The sequence below is a fragment of the Spermophilus citellus genome, assembly GCF_964194105.1.
Source record: "Spermophilus citellus genome assembly, chromosome: 3".
Lineage (NCBI taxonomy): Eukaryota > Metazoa > Chordata > Mammalia > Rodentia > Sciuridae > Spermophilus > Spermophilus citellus.
Window position 1 is genome coordinate 193,383,048 of NC_138184.1, and position 20,422 is coordinate 193,403,469.

Here is a 20,422-nt window from a genome sequence, read left to right on the forward strand (position 1 = left end):
TGCTATACAGTGTCTACATGTCACAGGCAGCCTCTAGGATAGCCCTCAGCAATCAGCATCTCCTGGTATTTGCACTCTTGGAATGTCTTCTCCCACATTTGATTAGGGTTGGTTTGTGTGAACAACAAAACACATCAAGAAATGATACGTGTCCCAAAATACTAGTTCTTTCACACAATTACTTCCATCTCTTTTTCTCTTTGATCACTCATTCCTAAAGCCAACAGCCCTGTGCCGAGGACATTTAGGCAGCATATAAAGAAGCAAACGTGGTGCAGCACTGAAATCTCTGGCCAACAGTAACCAAAGAATTGAGGCCTACCAACTATGTAAGTGAACCTGAAAGCAAACGGTTCAGCACCATCAAGTCCTAAAATGACTACAGCCTGAGCTGATGGTTTTTATGTATAACTCTGTGAGAGATCCTATGCAAGAACCACCCAACTAATTGCTCACACAAGTAATAAATGCTTGTTAAGTTATTCTATTAGGAGATTATCCTTGACACAGCAACTAATAACAAATACAACATAAGAAGAAAAAATCCCAACCTTGATTTCATACCCCTTTTATCTAAGATCCCATTTCCTTGCTTTTCTTTTGTAGAAAAACTCATAGAAATTATTAAATACACAAAAGGCCCCAAAGAGTCAGGATTCAATATGCATGAGACATGAAGAACCTCATTTTTATAAGACTTAATCTGGCCATACATCAGTGATACATATTCTGGGCATCATGCATCCACTGCCTAAGAAACAAATAAAACTCAAGGCTGTTCAACAAGTTAATTAGAGAGTCAAAGCTGTGGTCAGATATACTTATCCCTATATCTTCCTGATGGTATGTATCAACTCAGGATACACTGGGTTCTGATCTTTATAAGCACAGCATCAGCAAGGAAGGCTGATAAAGAAAAAAAAAAAAAAAACAGGACATACAAACACTGTTACCCCAGGATTTAGGTAGCATGATGTTTCTACACTACTGGTATCGTACCCTAAGTGTGTTAATTTACTCCCATCTTTCCCTTGCTTCTTTATGTATATTTTTCATTTGTTTAGGCACTTTGTGACTGAGTCTATTTTCCCATAACCTCTAGGATAGTTTGCCTGGTGCTGTACTTGAACTCTATCATTGTATTAGGGCAGTTTCTCAAATGACAAGAGTCCCTCATCTGACTCTAAAAACATTATTATACATAGTCACTCACTTTCTCTTTCTGAAACATTCTTCTCTAGTCATCATTCATGGTTCTCCTTCTGGCCATGTGTTTCCCATATTCCATGAAGAGCTAGGATTACTGTGTTATATATACTTACTTCCTAAATATCACATTCAGTCTTAAAACTTTATGTACACCTGCAGGCTGATGAGTCCCAAATTTATATCTCTAATCCTAACATTTTACCTAAACTCCACACTGTTTAAAATTAAAACTTATACTATCTACTATTCTTCTCTCAGGTCACTGCAGGGGTCTCCTAAGCAGCCTCCCAGATTCCCACATTAAATCCACTTCAATCTACTTTCAATCCAGCAGACAAGAGTGATTCTTCCCAAACAAATCAAATCATGTTAACCTCTGTTCAAAACTCCTATCTATCATAGTGAAATCTAAAATCAGTACCATGACCTGCAAGGTCCCATCTGGTTTATTCTTATCCCTATTCCCATCACTAATCAGCTTGCTCTCTCAGTTTTAGCCTCACTAATCTCTGTACCAATACACAAACATTTCAGGAATGTTCCCACTTCAAGACCTTTCCACTCTATTCCCCAAATATTCACATGATTTGCTTCTTCACTTTCCTTAGGTCACTAGTCAACTATCACCTTGTCTGAGAACACTTACTGCCTTTTATAAATACAAACTCCTGGGCTGGGGTTGTGGCTCAGGGGTAGAGCGCTTGCCTAGCATGTGTGAGGCCCTGGGTTCAATTCTCAGCACCATATAAATAAAAATAAAGGTCTGTTGACAACTAAAAAATGTTTTAAAAAGATATTTAAAATAAATAAGTAAATAAATACAAACTCCTTTCAATCCATACAACCATCCCATCCACCCATCCCCTCTACCCCTTGCCCTGCTTTACTTTTCTCCAGTTCACACCACTATCTGATATTTATTGATTTATTTGTTTACTATCCATAAGGTCAACAATTTGTATATGCTATTTGTAAATGCTATTTCATTTGCATAAAATTTATAGGATTTCAGGCATACTGAAGATACTTAACATACATTACTAAAAAAATAAATAAGTAACAGCAACAGAAGACATTTTCACAGTCAGCTTCAGTTCTATGGGGTCCATATGAGGGCAAAGGGAACTATGTGAGGTTAGAGCTGTAATACCAGAAAGGCAGGTAAGGGCAAAGCCACAGAAATACTGCTTCATGGTAGTCATGGCTCTGATAAGAACAAATTAACTGATAAGAAAAAATAGCTTTGCCACAGAGAAACCAGAAAAATACTCTCTCAATCAACTGATCAAAATAATATCACTAGTAATTCCATAAATAAAAATATTTTATGCTTCCTAATATTATACACTAAGAAAATAATTTCTATGGCATTTATTTAGCTAGAAATAACAGTATTGGCACAACTGGCAAACTCTGAATATAGTCTGTAAATTAGGTACAGTATTCAATCAATGCTGATTTTCAGATTTTGATAATGTAAAAGAATCTCCCATTAAGAAATATACAAACACTGAAATACTAAGAGGGAAAAAACAATATTATGTCTGCAGTTTAATCTCTTAGAAATGAGGGGGAAAATGTTGCATGAGAAAAAAAGATAAAATAAAGAGAGTAAAATGAAATTTTAAGAAATTTAAGAAATCACAGTGAAAAACACATGAGAATTGTTTATATTATCCAGGTAATAATTCTGTAAGTCAGAAATTATGTCAAAGTAAAATTTTTAAGGAAAAAATAAAAGTTTCAAAATTTATAATTATAATTAAAGAACAATTTCAATATATTATAGTAGCTCCTGTCTCAGAGTTTAAAAAATAATCTAGATCTTTCAAATTCAAAATCAAGAAGTATGACTATGAAAGAAGAAACTTAGAATCTAAGTTTTTAATAATATTTTCTATTTAACTAATATACTAGACTTTATTCCTATTTCTAAATTTTACTTAAAAACTAAAATAAATTATATCACTAAGGAAAATATCATTACACTAGCCTTTAAAAAATACTTGTCTTCCCATATTTCTATTTTAATTATTTTTAACTAATTATTTTTAACACATTTTAAATTAAAACAATCACAAAAATAATATTCACCATGCTACAAGGATCCAGTATGTATTATTTCAACCAAATTATCATAAAATATTGTAGAAAAACCTTTGAATAGTACCAATGTAAAAGAGCTGATTTTAGCTATTTAAACAGTATCAGCCATTTCTTAAAAAAAAGAAAAAAGAAAAATTACCTTCATGAACTGTAATGCCACAATTGTCACACTGAATTATTTCATCAGCATCCTCACTATTATCTCCAAGACAAACACAGCAAATCAGAATATGGTCCATTTTTTGAGAACTCCAGTTTTGACTCTTCTCAAGAATCAGCGAGTCCTAATATTAAAATATATCAGAAGATAATTACACTTAAAAACTAATTTTAATAAATAAAATTATCACTTTAAACTATTTTAAAACATTATCTTTGCACTTTCAAATTTATGTCACATTCTCCATTCTTTTAGTAACTTCAAAGTATGCTACATTTGAAAAGTATACCTCTTTGTCAAAGGACCCTATAAATACCCTCTCTTAGTTTCCTATTTCTAAGTTCCATTATTCTCCCTCCTCTGAGAAATGAAAAAGCAAGCATGCAAATAACTTATGTGCTTTGTTATTCTGCTTTTCCCTTAAATTAAAAGAAAGGAAAATTAATTCACAAGTGATTACTAATCCTATACATGGATTTAAAAAGTATAAGAAATAGTTCCTACACTTTGGGAGTTTTTAACTCTGCCTAGGAAAGACAAGACAAACATATATGAAACAGGAAGAAATAAGTTAAAGGCAACACATAAGCAAGTATGCATGTAATGGCTAAGTTATAGTCTATATACTCCATTACTTACTAGGAAATTCAGAAATTCCAGAATTATTGTACTGGGTCAATCAGAGCATAGCTAGGCATAGCTGAATATATAGATACAAAAAAACATCTAAAAAAGGATCCAGGGTAACTAGCTAACATAAGAGTCAGAGTATTCTACTAAGTTTATGTCAAGAAATATCTAGTGCAAACTGGTAATAAAGACACTGGCTAGTTATAATACAAAGGAGAAAGGAAGGTTTAATAGTAGATGAATAAAAAAATAAATATTCCAAAAAAATAGCAGAGTCTGCTTCTTTTAATTTAAATCTTCTGCATCATGGATTTAAACTTCAATAAGAAAATGTTTCTTATCATATTTAATAGATTGAGCTTAACATTAAATATAATAAATGATGAAACTTTGCTGTATGTATTTTATTTATGAACCTAACTATATTCAAAAATATCATTAAAAATTAGTTCCAGGGGCTAGGGTTGTGGCTCAGAGATAGAGTGCTTGCCTAGCATGCATGAGGCACTGGGTTCAATCCTCAGCACCAGGTAAAAATAAAATAAAGGTATTGTGTCCACCCACAACTAAAAAAATAAATGTTTAAAAAAAATTCGTTCCATACCATACACTCACTAAATATATTTGGTTTCATATTAGTATCTTTATATTCTTTTAAACTCAGCCAAACAATATTCAAAGGTAACATCTGGGATTTTAACAGCAGTTTTTAAGTCATTATTGAAAACACTTGAAGGTCACTACAATTATTTCAATATATTTTGTGCATACATCTAAAATTGATCTGTAAAACAAATCAGAAAAGAATTCAAAAGTCAACAGGAAGTAATATCATTTCCCTTAAGAATTCTAGTGCTTCAAAATTTTATACTTTTTCCTTTTTATTAAAAAACCAAAAAAAATAATTTGGAGTTAATAAATGGATAGCAAATAAAGGTTTAAAAAAAAGTCCTTGAGAAAATTCACGTGTTTTATAGTACTTTGGCACAACAAACAAACAAAAACCGGCCTAAATTTTAATATTTTTAATATGCTTCCAAGATAACAGCATTTGACTTAAAAGTAAAGTAATGTTAGGTTTCATCCTCAGCTCTAATAGCTGTTGAGCCATAAAAGTTGAAATTTTCCCATCTGTAAAATGAGGATGAAAAAAATCAGATCTCATGAGGCTGTTATGTGAATTAATGAAGCAATATGTAACATGAACATTTCAGGCAAATACTAGGCACTCAATAAGTGTCCATTCTCTTCCTCCTTTCCTCTGTACTTCTTTATTCTTTAGGTGGTTGAAAAACAGAAATATAAACTGACAATTTATTATACTGGGTGTCTCTTAGAACCCCAAAAGAAAATTTACAAGCCTCATAGAACACTGCAAATTTAAATATCAGCTCTATGATAAGTCCAAAAAAGAAGTTTTTCTTAGACTATCACAATAGAGATTTTTTAAAAAATCAGACTAAGAAACAACCTAGGGAACAATCCGTTTAATAACCAAGAGGGTATTCATGTTAATGAACTCTGCCAACATTTCTCTGGTGGAATTACAACAAATTATCAGCCCTGAAAAAAATGGTTTGCTCATATGGCAAAAAGTAAATTTCTAGAGTCAGAAAAAACACCATTAATGGGTGTCTCTAATTCCTTTATTTTTTTTTTTTGCTCAAAAAATAGTGAATATCTAAATTATAAATCTAGACCAATTTCTTTCTGCACACACTGTCACTTAGAGAAAACAAAATTAAGTGGTATTTCTGGCCTCTGATGCCCATCACGTAGATTCTTACCAGAATTGTAATGCAAAGAGAAAACTACAGTCCCACAATATTTACCTAAACAAATAGCTGGCAGACAATGCTTCAATAAGAAAATCTAAATACATCCTCCTGAAAAAAATATGATCTAACTTTTCTTTAACATATCAAATATAGAGTTAAGCACACTTATGATCAAATGAATATAAAACCCAAGTTATTTTTAATTTCTCTTAGCATTTTTTTTTGAGACAGGGTCTTGCTGTTGTTTAAGGCTTCATTAAGTCACTGAGGCTGGCCTCAAACTTGTGATCTTCCTGCCTCAGCCTCCTGAGTTGCTGGGATTACAGGCATGCGCCACCATACCTGGCCTCTGTCAGTATCTCCCTGAAGATGGCTATCCTCTTTCAAGTTTCTAGAGAAAATAGGTAAGCTAAAATTTTTAACACAAAATTTTTATAATATGGCTTTACAAAAAAATAGAAATCAGGAAAATGGGTATGGAATGGCAAAAGGGTATCACCCAAAAAATAATTCTAATAGAATAATTTAATGGAATACAATTACTACATGAAGAGAGTAAATGGGGCACTATAATAATAAATCAGAGACTACTTAATTTCACTTTTTTCCATTGGCATTTAAAATTTATTTCAAAAGTTATAATATTACCCAGTGTTCTCCACAGGTTTTAAATGTTTTCTGTTCATTTATACATGTATTCCATAGAGATGATTGTAAATGATTATAAATGATACAATGGGCTAATATGGGGGAGATAACATGATGGGTGCTAATGTTTAATGGAAGGAAATTCCACCATACATCAGAATTAAAAGTTTAGAAAAAATTAATATAACAAAAGCCTGACCAATCACTCTTCCTCAAAGTTTCAAAAAACATTAAATTCTTAAGACTCCCCAAAAATATTTGTACAATGTTAAAAAAAAACTGATTTTTATCCAGGACTTAGAGCAATTTGTTTTACCATGAAATCTGTAAAAAGGCAACTGATTAATAAGTAAGACATTCCAAATAAAAGCAACTATTGATAAATTTTGGCAAATTATATATATTAATATATATATATTAATTAGCAAAAATCTGATGACAATGGCCATTAAAGGTAAGATCTTCTTATGACAAAAAAAATCTATTAAGCAAAGACTATAAGGTTACATTTATAAGATAGTAATCTAAAATCCAAATCATCTCCAAAGCTAAATATTATTTAGAGTTGTTCTTCCTTTTGCCAAACAAAACAAAAAACTTCCATTTTTATTGACATGATCTTCTCTGTTACATTAATTCTCATCCAAATCTATAGTTTTAAAGTCATAAAAGTGAGTTTCTGAAAATGCTACATCGCCCTCTTCAATAAACTTATCACATAAGATTTTAGTCTACTAAAGAGAATCAAGTGAATAATCAAAATAATTGTAATGGATCTCAAATGGTTAAAGAAAAAACACTGAAAAGGACGCACTATTTACTAAACACACATATCCCAAGGAGATTCTTCGGACTGTGTTAAATGCAAACAACACTCAATTCTACAGCAGCAGTCCTCAAGGTGTCACCCTGGAAACTCTCTTTCAGGGGGTCTAGGAGGTGAAGGCTGTTTTCCTTACAATGCTAGGTTTATCTGCCCTTTTCACTCCTATCATAGGTGTAGGAAGTTTTCCAGAAGCTACATGAAGAGAAACGATGTCATTAATATGACAACTTGTATACATCTGCATGTCTTGTTTTTTGAAATTTTTAAGTTCTAATTTGAAAGAGTAAATATCAACAGATATAATCTAAACAAATAATAATAGGGTTCCTCAATAATTTTTAAGAGTATAAAGGGGTCCTGAGACCAAAACATTTATGAGAACCACTGCTCTACAGTATTTCAGGGCCTGAAGGCACAGGTATGTTAAGGCATTACCAACAATAGTTATAAAGGGCCCTGCTCAAAAAAATGTTAAGTTCCCCTAAGAAAATTCAAAATTGTGAAAAATTCAGGACATCATTTACATACAAATGATGGCCACAAACACTTCTCTAAAAATGCACTTGACACAGCAGCCAAGAAAAAGTCTATCTGCATATAAATTAAATATAGTATTCTATTTTATATTTCTAAAGACACATCTTCAGCTATCTCTACTACAAAATGGTATCTGAAAACTTAAAACTAAAAGCAGAGAAAAATAAAACTTCAAATACCAAATATGTATTTATTAACTATCTAATGCATATTTAGCAATTATCACTTCCTAAGATAGCCAGGAAAACGAAGACATAAGCAGTGGCTATAAGGCAACAGGGATTAACTTCAGTCATCTTTTTTACAAAATCAGTATCATATGAATAGAAAATTCAGTAGTATAAGTAATAGTCTACATTGACTAGTTTTTTAATTTAACTTTAATGCCTAGTTTGAATGACATAATTTAAATAGAACTAGAATCATCGAAAATTTGAGGGGCAAACACTGTTATCAAACTTTTAGGTAGAATGTTAGTCTAAGAGAAATTAACTTTCTATAAATTCTTTTACTTGGGCGCATCTCCAAGATGTGCTTTAGAATTTCATTCCTGAATTGTCTTTAGGGACTATTAATCTAAACCTATAAGGTCTCTTCTACTAGGAAAAACAAAAAAACAGAACAGCACATGTGGTCTTTAAATGCAACATCATCTAAAATCTCTTAAGCAACAGGTTATGAATTACAGGTTATTAACAGAGTACATACACACTTTATATAGCAAATTTCTAAATATATGTAGGTATCCCTCATACCTTACCATAAATCTAATCCAGACTGCCTCTAGCATTAGCCAGACTACTTTTGTGATATCAATATAATATAAAAATTAAGCAAAGAAGAGATATTGGAAAAAGGAAACTTATTGAGTAGACAAAAATGAGTATTAAATATTAGAAAATAAACTGAATATGTGTCTAAATTAAATATTAACAATTAGATTTCCATACTTCTACTCCTCTAAAACAGCGTTATTAATATGAAACAGCTTATGCCATACCATTAAAAAATACTATGCTGCAATATCCCAAATGACAATTCTCCTTTCCCTAAAGATAAGATTTAGGATAGCACTGGAGGAAGGCAACATTCTTCATAGAAAAATGAGCAACCTAGAAGTTAAGCAATGTTTATAATACAACATAAAAGCTGCAGTTTCATCTTCACTAACATATAACGGCTGATAGCTTGCTGAACATTATTTTATAAGAAAAATCACCAAATCTTACATTAAATTTAATTAAAAATAATCACTGCTATGTAAACCTTCTGTAAGCAGAAAAATGTGAAGAAACATAAAGCATAAAGAGAAAATTTACAATTTAAGCTACTTCAGTGATATGAAAAAAAATTAGTATTTGGTAAAGACGTAAACTTTGATGACTATAAACACATTAACAGAAATGACAGAATTAATTATTATAGTTATACATGTGATGTAACAGATACATCTACATGTAAGACAACAACTCAATCTTTCTTTTGAAGAAAAACATATACATAAACACACAGACAAAGAGACACAAATGTGTTTGACTGAAGAATCTTGAATGTTGCATCTCTGGACCCAATGCATAAACCTAACTTTCAGTAGTAGAACTTCAAGTGGAAGAACTGAGTCATTACTGTAGTTTTATGATAGGAAAATTTGTTCTATGATGGAAATGTTTGGGTTTTTTTCCTCTCATTTCTTTGCAGAGATTATTTATTCACTAAATATATGTAAGAATACTTCATATTTACTCCCATATAGCCCAAAGATCTGGTAACTACACTGATGATGGGTGCTACAACTGATAAAAGAAACTTTAAAATGAATTTTTAGAGCCTGAGAAAATAATTATGCTGCTTTTTGTCCTGCTCTAAAGTATTCTAAAGACCTGCATTTTTATGTGGATATGAACAAAACTAAGTAGGAAAAAAATGACCTTTTTTTCCATAATCCACTCAGCACCATCCAACAGTCCTATGAACAAAAGGGAGAGGGGATAAAAAAATGGGAATGGAAATCATCATTTCCCAAGTTTACAATTAAAAAAAAATTCTCTAAATGTTTCTCTTTGATGACGGAGATTGTGAGCTCCTTGAGAACGGTGACAAATAGTAGAAAGTCAATAGAGTTTTGTTGATCAAATGAATAAATGCTATAATTAGGAGGCTCATTCACTCCCACAGTTAAATAGAATTTCAAGGAAGCCAACTTAATATAATGAGTGATTTAGAGAAGAATCCCCTTTTCCCCAGACAGACAGATATCATAAAAATTGGGTGGATCTACCTCATTACTCTTGCTTTGAGATAGTGTCAGGCTATCATTGGTCAGTTCCTCATCATCAGCACTGTTTCTGCTAAGAACTTTACTCTTCTTCTTCTTGCAACCCCCTTCGCTAGCAGGGCTGCTATGGTCTTCATCATTGCCCTCATCATTCTCATCTTCATCGCTTCCACTTCCCTCATCTTCATCATCCTCATTGTCTCCATCACTCCCCTCTTTCTGAGATGCTGATCTCCCTTTCCTCTTTACTACAGTAGGTCGCCAGTCATTATCATCTTCACTGTCATAGTCATCCATATCATTCAGCTCTTCCATGGAGACAAAATCCAAAAGTGGTCGGTTTCGACGAAGATTCCACTTTTTTGGCTCACTGACTTGTTCCTCTGCAGTAGAGGTCGTTGTGGGGGCAGAAGGGGATGCATTAACAGCAGGAGGACTTGTGGCTGGTGTAGTAGCCACAGCAGAAGCAGCCACAGTATCAGATACTGTTGTTTTTTCTTTTTCTCTCTCTTTCTCTTTATCCTTCTCTTTCTCTTTTTCCTTTTCTTTGTCCTTTTTCTTTCTAGGTCTTTCTCCATTTTCCTCTTCATCCTTCTTTTCCATTTTAATTAACTGTTTGTCAGATGACAGTATTTCTTCCTCTGCAGAATTTTTAAGTTGTTCTTCTTTGACTTTAATATCGTCATTCAGCTCTTCCTCTAAATTATTTTCCTCAGAATCACTACAGGAACCTTCTCCACTGTCCTTTGAAGGATCTTCACTTCCATTACCACTCCCTTCAGAATCTGTTGAAAATATGAGAAAAAAAAAACCACACATATGTATATACATACACACACACACACACAACGCTGACACAAATGAAACCACCAAAATTTGTGAATAACTTGTAAAACAATATAAACAAATTTAAGTCAAAGAATGGTAGACATTCCCAACCTGATTAAATAATAAATCAATGAAGTTGATATAATGGTTTTAATTCAATAAATATAGCACTACTGAAGATGAATATATGTAATTATAAATTGAAATATACTTTAAAAAGAGGAGCTCTATTTTGTGTCATATTTATTTATTTATTTATTTACTTATTTTGTGCTCTCTCTCTATATATATATAAACTCATTTATTTCATACCATACTTGGTATCCCAGAGGCAATACTTTTCTAAAGTAAAAGTACTTTTTTTTTTAATTGGGCCCTTGATTTTAACTGAATGATAATATTATGTAGACAAAATTCTTCTTCCCTTACATCTTCCTTTTATAAACTATATGGACTTACAAGTAGCAAAAGTGTCACATCCAAAACAAGATAAATGTGATCCCCCAAAGTTTTGTTTCACTTATTTTCCCTTTACTTAGCAAAATAAGCATAGATAGTATATGTCAACTTGTATCACATCCCTGACAGACCAAATCAATTTTAGATCAAGTACACAGATCAAGACAATAGCAATGGCACAGAAAATGGAAACTGAAAAAGAGATTATCAATTTTCCTGCTTTTTAAGATGCTATCTGTAATAATAAAAGAAGTCACCTAAACTTTCAAAAATTCTAGGCCCTAGAAAGGAAGTAACTGATGAATAAATGAATCCATCCTAGAAATGAACCATCTGATAGTTACTGAAAAGATAAGCAGTAAACAACAAAGTGCTCTTACAGACCTATAAGCTTTCTAGTAAGTTTCTTCCATTCTTGCCTAGGGCAGCCAAGTCCCCAGTCCAGCACTCCTTCATAACTGTCTAATCCTCTTTTCACCCAATCAAATAAATAAAAATCTAAAATATTTAAAGGGAACAATAAAAGGAAGTGGGAAATAGGAGGAGAAAGAGTTTACACCAAAGGAAAATGAATTGTTTGTGCCTAAAACTAAGAAAACAGTAATGATGAATTAGTGAAAAAAGTCAGCATTTCCACACCATTTGAATTCCTATGAACCCAACTTGCCTTAGTCTCTATAATTAACTGGGCATTAAAGGTGAAAGAAGTTGTCTGCAATTAGCATCTGGTATCTAAAGCACCTGAGAAGCACTATACAAACGACTGATAAAAATATCCTGCAAATACTCCATTTATGTATAATGTGTTAAAGTGCATTCTACTATCAAGTATAACTAATTAGAACAAATAAAAAATACATACAAAAAAAACCCTCACGAAATTGAAAACAATTCAAATTGTAAAATGCATTTCTGGTCACAATGAGTTAAAACACATGTCTTCAAAAATTAAGAAATAAAAAGCAACAAATGTTAACTGACCTGATGAAATCAATATCAATCTCAAGATTATCATGTAAGTATGTACAACTTACTCAGGAGTATTCTGAAAAACACCCATCTTAAACAATCTTGCTTATAATATCATAAACAAGCAATACCTTGAAGATTAACAATTCCCTATTTCAAAGCTTTAGAGCCAGATGTCTTTCAAATTTCAGAATTTTGCAGATTTTAGAAGGGTGGCATGGCATACATACCATATACTCCCAAAGAGGTCTATGTTATTGTCCTATAATCAATTACAATATTTCTCCGGCACAGAGAATAAATACCTGCAGGATATGAGAAATAAATACTCCAAATGATCTGTTGTTTTGCCATTAAATAAGGTTGTGCCATATTTAGTAAATACTTTTGGATTTTTTTAGTCTCTTGGATTTTAAAGAGTATAGGCCTGATATCACTAACAAATAAGTGACTTCTATTCAGTCCAAGAATTTTACAAATAATTAACAAAGTTCAACCCAACCTACCAAGAAGAATCATCTCTGGTATAAAAAACAACCAAAACTTCTAGATGTTTTTAAATTGTCATCCAATAAATAATAACCAGAGTTGACTAAATACTTCAAAGGCAAAGAAGGAATTCTTTTGCATGTTAACTAAGGAAAATTCAAACATGAAAAGGTACTATTCTTCTAGATCAATTTTCTAGAAGTCTTTTCAGCAAAAAAAAAAAAAAAAAAAAATCCAATGTTAGACACAAAAGTGAAGATTAACTGGCACAGAAGTATGGGTACCTGATCAAAACTGAGACCAATCCAACTTTGCTATTACTTGTTAAATGTTACAAAATGTCAGGGATTTTTGTGAATTTGTTTTCTTTTCCATTGCCAATGCCAATTACTAATTACTTTTAAATGTAGAGGTACACTGATACACTTTGATTTTGTTTTTGTTTTGTAATCAAAAAATTTTTTTAAAAAATTAAAATTTTTGCCAGGTGCAATGGCACAGGCTTATAATCCCAGCAGTTCAGGAGGCTGAAGCAAGAGGCTGAGGCAGGAGGATCACAAGTTCAAAGCCAGCCTCAGCAAAAGAAAGGCACTAAGAAACTCAGTGAGACCCTGTCTCTAAATAAAATACAAAATAGGGCTGAGGATGTGGCTCAGTGGTCGAGTGCCCCTGAGTTCAATCCCAGTACCAAAAAAAAAAAAAAAAAAAAATTTGTATAATATTTTATATTTTTTAATACATTATTAGAAGAATATGAAATTTTTCCATAGATTGAAATCCCAGTAGCATGTCCAACCCTTTATTCACCAAACATAACACATTACTCATACTCCAACTGCAGGGATGAGAAATACATCAAATTTTATCTTTCTTTGATATCTGAAAAATAACTTCTTCATCTGATTACTCATCACTTCTTTTTGGTACATATGCACTTCAGGGATGGATATAAACAGTATTTATAAGCACAGATGGGTAATAGCAAGAAAACAAGATCCTTGGTTGCTTATATTTTTAGAGGGTGAAAAGAAAAAATTTCCTACAAAATCAAAGAACGGCTCTATGACATGTTCCAAACCTATCATCCCTATATGTCCTACACCAAAAAAAAAGAAATAATAGCGTGAAGAAATGAGAAATGAGCCAGATATGTCAAATAAAGCTACTCAGGCATAAGGACAGAGTTAATTACAAGTCTACAATAAACTTTTTGCATCACATTTAAAAAATTTTAAGTTGAAATTCTATTTCCCATTTGGTTAACTAAAAAGTAACCTTTTTTAAATGCACGTCAGAATCTCTCCAAAGAATAGCTATTTCAACTAACAGACCGTTGAGGAATTTTAACAGAATTTAATAAATGAAATTTCAAGAATCCCTTCATAATATTCAATAATAAAATTAAAATTATTTTAACTAATGACAATCATCAATACCATTACAACCAATGCTTAAGTTTTGCTCATAATAAATATAAACAATAAAAGCATTACGTTTCAGAGATTTAATTTTGCAATATAAATAATCCTTTTATTCAATTTCATCAACCTCATTCTATTCATCAAGACACTGCAACAGGAATTACTATCATAAGTATATATAATAGATAACAGATCACTATGTATTACTTATTCAGAATTACCATCTTAGAGGTATCTTTTACTAGTTCTGTCTGTCTCTTAACACAGCTCATCCTTTACTCCTGACTCTAGTTCCAGCTGTGTCATCTTACCTTTTCTAGGTAAACCAAATCCAGTGATTATGAAGTGGGGACAATTTTTCCCCAGAGGATATCTGCCAATGTCTGGTGCCACTGGAGACAATGGTTGCCAGGGACAGGTAGAGAAGACATTATGTATGTTCATCTAGTAAAGGACAGCAATGCTGCCATATATCCTACAATGTATAGGATAGGCCTCCATAATAAGGAATCAACCAACACAAAATATCAACAGGGCTAAGTTTGAGAAACCTTCATAGTATATAAGGTCTGAATATGACCTCATGAGACTTTTATGGGTTTATCTCTCCTACTGTTCCTTTACTCAGTCCTTGTCCATAAACATAAAATGACATTTCCAAACCTCCACATCTTTAACATTTAATGTTTCCTTCACCAAGACTGCTGTCTATCTAAATCTTCTCTTTCAGTTCATGGATCAACTTTTATCTCAGTGAAACTGTTCTACATCTAAAATAATCTCATTTCCTCTTAAAGACCTGAACTACACAAATCAATCATCATCCTTTGTGTCATCTACTATTTTATTTGATTATTCTAATAGAATTACTATTTTGTTGTGAATTCACCATAATATCTAGCTAAGGGTTAAACAAACTACAGGTGGTCAATGAATATATCTTGATTCAAACTATAACACAAAGCAAAATACAAGTCTCAGTCTGACTCTCATAGTTAAACTATTTTCTGTCAATACCATTTTCTGTCAATACAGTCTACCTAAACTAAGCATGAATCAAGAAATAAAGTTAAGCTAGGCATGGTGGCTCATGCCTGAAATCCCAGCGACTCAGGGAGCTAAGGCAGGAATCACAAATTTGAGGCCAGCCTAAGCAACTTATCAAGGATCTCAGCAACTTAGTGAAATTCTGTCAAGAAATATGAAATAAAAAAGGCTGGAGATGTGGACAGTGATAAAGCATCCCTGGATTCAATCCCCATATCAACAAAAAAAAAAAAAAAAAAAAAAAAAGGAAGAAAGCTAAGCATTCTACTCTATGTGCAAAGTACTTTGGGTGGGTGAATGGTTGGGGAGGAAGCCAGGACACACTGTTGCTAGTTTGTCTTCTTTCATTTAGAACACTCTATTTATATAGTAAATAAATATAAGCAGTCTTATACCTGTCCCCAGTCCTAGACCCCAGTCTCAAATACAACCACTTTGACTAAGTTGAAGCATGAAATCAGTCATCAATAGTAACTGTATTAGATCTATAAAACTGGTAATTTCATATGGTTCCACCTAACATTTCTACATATGGTTCTTATGGTGGCTATATTACCTGTTTTAAGATGAATTCATATTAAATGTTATTTACTTTGTCAATAACCACTTGCCAATCTTATTGGCAGGTCATGCTATAGCAACTGTTGTTTTTTTTTTTTTTTTTTTTTTTTTTATCATCTGAGAAACACATGAGTGAAAGTATGCTTAGCTTCAAGGATGTTAGTAACCTTTTAGAATTTTTGATATTTATTCTTTTATTTCCCACGTTTTTGATTGGTGTAGTTTAGTTGGACACATGGATGGGATTTGTTGCTACATATTTGTATATGCACACAATATTGGTATTCATTCTTAAAGCCTAAAAGAAATACAAAAAGTTTTATAATCAGAATTTCAGATTTTAAGATGAAAATATGGAGAAATTGATGCAGAGTACAGTTAGTAAAAACTGAAGCCAATCAATCTAACCATTTTAAGATTAAGTCTAAAGAAGTCAGCAGTTCACTCACTAAGTCATTTCTAGATGTCATGAAAAAAAAGACTTAGCCAGACAAATGTTAGCTACTGTCTCTCCACTTCTAGTTTAATTTCCTATTTATAAGTTGGGCTGGGATTCCACAACTTGGACATGTGCAAAACATCTAGGGTCTTTTTTCTTATAAGAGTCTAATAAATGAACTACCTCAGGAAGAGAACAGAAAAGAATCGAAGTGGAAGCAATGGTAATCTAGAGTAAGACATCGCCTCAGCTATGGGGAATGTCAATGCACCTAAACCAAAAGGGGAAGACAATTCAATTTCTGTTGACTATTAATTATTTTAAACAAAATTATTTTCTACTAATTTCCCTTTTACAATAATATATGAAGAACTAAATAGATAAATTTGTGTCCTTAGATCACAAATTTAAACTCCCCAGGAGCCAGGGAGGTAGGAAGGTGAACCATGAGTGCAACACACTAGTATTACGTGACAAGAAAGAACAGAAGATATATATGAGCACTTTTAGGAGATATATATATCAGCCTAACAAAACTCATCCTATCATGTTTCACAAATAATGTTTCCCTTCAACTATGATTAGGATTTAACAAAGTCAGGAAAATCTACTTACGTTTGATACCACAAATTATTTTGCTAAAGAAGTTTATGTTTGATAAAGATTGTTTCATCCCTTGTAAAGAAAAATAATACCTGAGAGAGACTCCATTTCAATAAACAAAAAGAAAAAAGTATCTATAATATCAGTATTTATTGTCACAGAAATATTAAGAAATACTTAAGCTCTGGACTTTATCCCACAATAATATTCAAAGAATTGACTAAGTCCTAACTTTCTGAGAGCTAATCATTTTTGTCAGTTTTCAACCTGGTTAACAAGCAAAACTATACTCTAGCAGAAATATTTTTATCTGTCAAGAGCTTCACAAAGAGAAGACAGCTGGATTTTATCTACTTTCCCTTTCTTTTTTTTTTTTTTTTTTTTTGAAAGTACTAAATATTAGAGACTCAACTAATTGGGAGATAAAAGTTTTAAAAAGTGAATAGAGATAAACTTAACAACTTTTAATTGTTGGGAGTGAACTCAATTAGTAACCAGGATATCCAAATGCTGTTAGTTCAAGATTACATCTATCCACTCTTGGGATCTAAACAGTGAAAAGAGTGCAAATTCTGAAGTCAATTCTTTACTGCCTGAGCGACCTCAGATGTTCTTTAAACTCAGTACAACAGTTACCTGTAAAATAATACCTCCTTCACCCTTCACAGAATCATCATAAAAATTAAATTAGATACGCAAACAAAAAGTTCTCACAATGCAAATGCTGATGCTATTCAAGTAATTCATAGCAATGTAACTCAACAAAACCTAATTTCATCCCTTTTGTCATACCTAGCAGAAAAAATAAAAAATTTTTAATTTAAGATTTTTTTCTAATCAGAGGAAAGGAGCAAAATATGCCTAGGCAAAGTAAACTTTCTGGAAGGATAGCTAAAAACTATTAAAGGGATTGAACGTGTGTTTAGTTCAATGAGAAAGTACTTGCCTTGCATCTAAGAGGCCCACAAAAGGAAAGAAAAAAAAAAGTGTCAAAGGGGGGAAATTGAAATAACTTTTATTTTTCACTTTATCTAAACTTCTGTCAAAAGGGGCAGATTGCAAATAACTTTTATAATCTCTTCCATTTAGAATACTTTGTTTTTAAAATTCCTTCTATCAAAACTTCATGACACAATGAACAAAAGCATACTTTTGTTTTCCAAATCTTGTACAGTATGAATACATGACCTTCTTAAAATTTTGTTTTTAAAATCACTAAATATAATGAACGAGCAAGAATTTATGCTTTATACCTGAAAGATTTCTTTTTTTAATATTTTTTTAGATGTGTAGACCTTTATTTTATTCATTTACATAAACTTCGTGCTGAGAATCAAACCCAGTGCCTCACACATGCTAGGCAAGCGCTCTACCACTGAGCCACAGCCTCAGCCCCATATACCAGAAAGATTTCTGAAAGGAAGACTCCACAAGGTCCAGCTACAATTTTTAGAACAGTTTTCTATCTGGTCAATTTTATTCTTATAAGAGAGCTAACAGAAAAAAGCAAATCTCCCCTCACAGCAAGCAAAGAGAGTTGAAAAGAACCCTGTGCTGAGCTATTCACCATCAGCATTACTCTTATGGTATTATTCTACTTTTGTTTATCTCTAGACGTTTTCCTCTTTCCATAAAATAAACATACATATATTTTAGATGTAGAAAAAATGGAAATGCTTTTGCCCCTTGGAAAAAGTCCTTCCCTGCCTGTTCACTATCTTTGTATTAAGGAAAACAGAAGCAAGATAGGATCTACTGACAGGATCTTGGGGAAATGTGGAAAATTAAATGGACAAAATAAATTAAGTTATGTGCTTTCACTTTAAATCGGCAATTTAATCAAAAATTGATTTAAAAAAAAAAGTCTAAAAATAAGTCCAACTCTAGAAAGCTGGGAAAGGGAAAAAGAAAGGAAGCATTTACCTGAAGCATCTCCAACTTTAAAATCACTGTCATCTGAACTATCATAATCAAGAGCTTCTAGGAGAGAAGCTGCCAAAGGCTTCACCTGCCTCCTCTTGGAGCTGCGATCCACTGTTAAGAGAAAAACATGACATTGTCATTCATCATCACACCAAACAGGGGCGAGAGCCGTGATGTTGAGGGAAGATAAGGATAACTTCGTGCAGGGAATCTTTGTCTACCGTCTGGGCAATTGGCGTCAGGGAAAGGTAGGAGTGGGGAAGAGAGCTGCGGAGGGCTTCAGCCCACTAAGGTGAGCTGCTAAAATGAGCATCTCCAGCCCCGGGGTGCGGCCAACGCCAGTTCAGGCCGGCCAAAATCCAAGCTGACCCTCTCCTTACACAACTTATAAAGAGGTTTCTGCGACTCACTAGCAATTCCTCATTAAAATACTGTAACAGTCAACAGAAAACGCCAAGCCCAGGGAATAAACGTCGGGTTCATTCCTAAGGACTTGGGACAGTAGCTTCCAAGAACCGTCCAAGATCCAGCGGTTCCCGCCCACCCCCTCCCAGCTCTCCCAAAGCCCTGACTGATAGAAGGGCTGAAACGGGTCTCTCCCCCCACAGAGGCCTCGGATACACTTACTAAGGAATCCGTGAAGTGGTCGTTTGGAGGATACCTAGGGAGAGTCTGCGGGACCACAGGAGCCCAGTCACCGCCGAGGTCGGGGACTGGGGCGACGGAGACAAGTCAGAAAGATGCCACTTAAAATCGGCGGCGCCGATTTTACAGGGACGCTCCCAGGAGCAGCCCCACCTTCACTCCCGCCCCCCGCCCCCCAGTTCTAGCCCGGCCCCCGCTACTGGCGCCCCCTCCCACGATGCTCCCTGGCCAGAGGCGCCCTCCGGCCCAGGCAGCGCGGCCAACACGGTGGCCCTGGGGAGTTAACTTCCCCCGGTTAAAACCAGTAGAAAAAAATAAAATAAAGAAAATCTTTATTAGCCTGCACCAGAAGCAACAAAAGACCCACAACTTGCACAGTCTGAGAAAGACTGCCTGAAACAATAGGGAAAGCAACGACCCGGATACAGCTCTGAGAAGAAGGAAGTGAAAACGCAAGGGTAACTGCGGCCCTGAGACCAACAGGAGCTGAGAGCGCGTGCGCTGTCCTCTCAGCCTCGCTCCCTCCCAGGGTATAGGAGCCGAAAAGAGCCGAGTCCAGCCGAGTAGTGCCGAACAGAAGAGAGCACGCTTAGACTCCGTAAGGCTCCGCCTATAGCCCCTAGGCCCCGCCCACCCGGAACCTAGTCTTGCGTCTCAATCCAAATCATGGGAGTCCAACTCCTGTTTCTGGTCTTTGTTATTTAAGGATTTATTTGGAGTAAACTTAGAACAAAAAGACGTTTGCTGCCTTAACCCTCTACCAAAAACCATAAGTGATACAGCTACACTACCTGCTACGTCAATAAAGAGTATCTTGGAACGTGCAAAAGATTATTTATTACAAAAGGGTAACACAAGAATCATGAGAC

At 33.7% G+C, this 20,422-nt stretch overlaps 1 protein-coding gene across 10 annotated transcripts in view; it reads right to left on the reverse strand.

Moving 5' to 3' along the window:
- The window catches only part of PHF14 (PHD finger protein 14), a 604,994-nt gene extending 584,974 nt beyond the window's left edge, over positions 1–20,020 (reverse strand). For 9 of the 10 annotated variants that reach the window (XM_081283666.1, XM_081283662.1, XM_081283668.1 and 6 more), the window contains exons 1-4: positions 19,536–20,020; positions 18,909–19,019; positions 10,173–10,954; positions 3,455–3,599 (exon numbers count right to left, since the gene is read on the reverse strand). In XM_081283666.1, coding sequence (XP_081139792.1) covers positions 3,455–3,599; positions 10,173–10,954; positions 18,909–19,019; position 19,536 — 1,039 coding nt within the window. In that variant the 5' untranslated portion in view covers positions 19,537–20,020. The remainder of the gene's footprint in view (positions 1–3,454; positions 3,600–10,172; positions 10,955–18,908; positions 19,020–19,535) is intronic. The other variant, XM_081283663.1, reaches the window with a different exon arrangement.
- Positions 20,021–20,422: the final 402 nt, after the last annotated feature.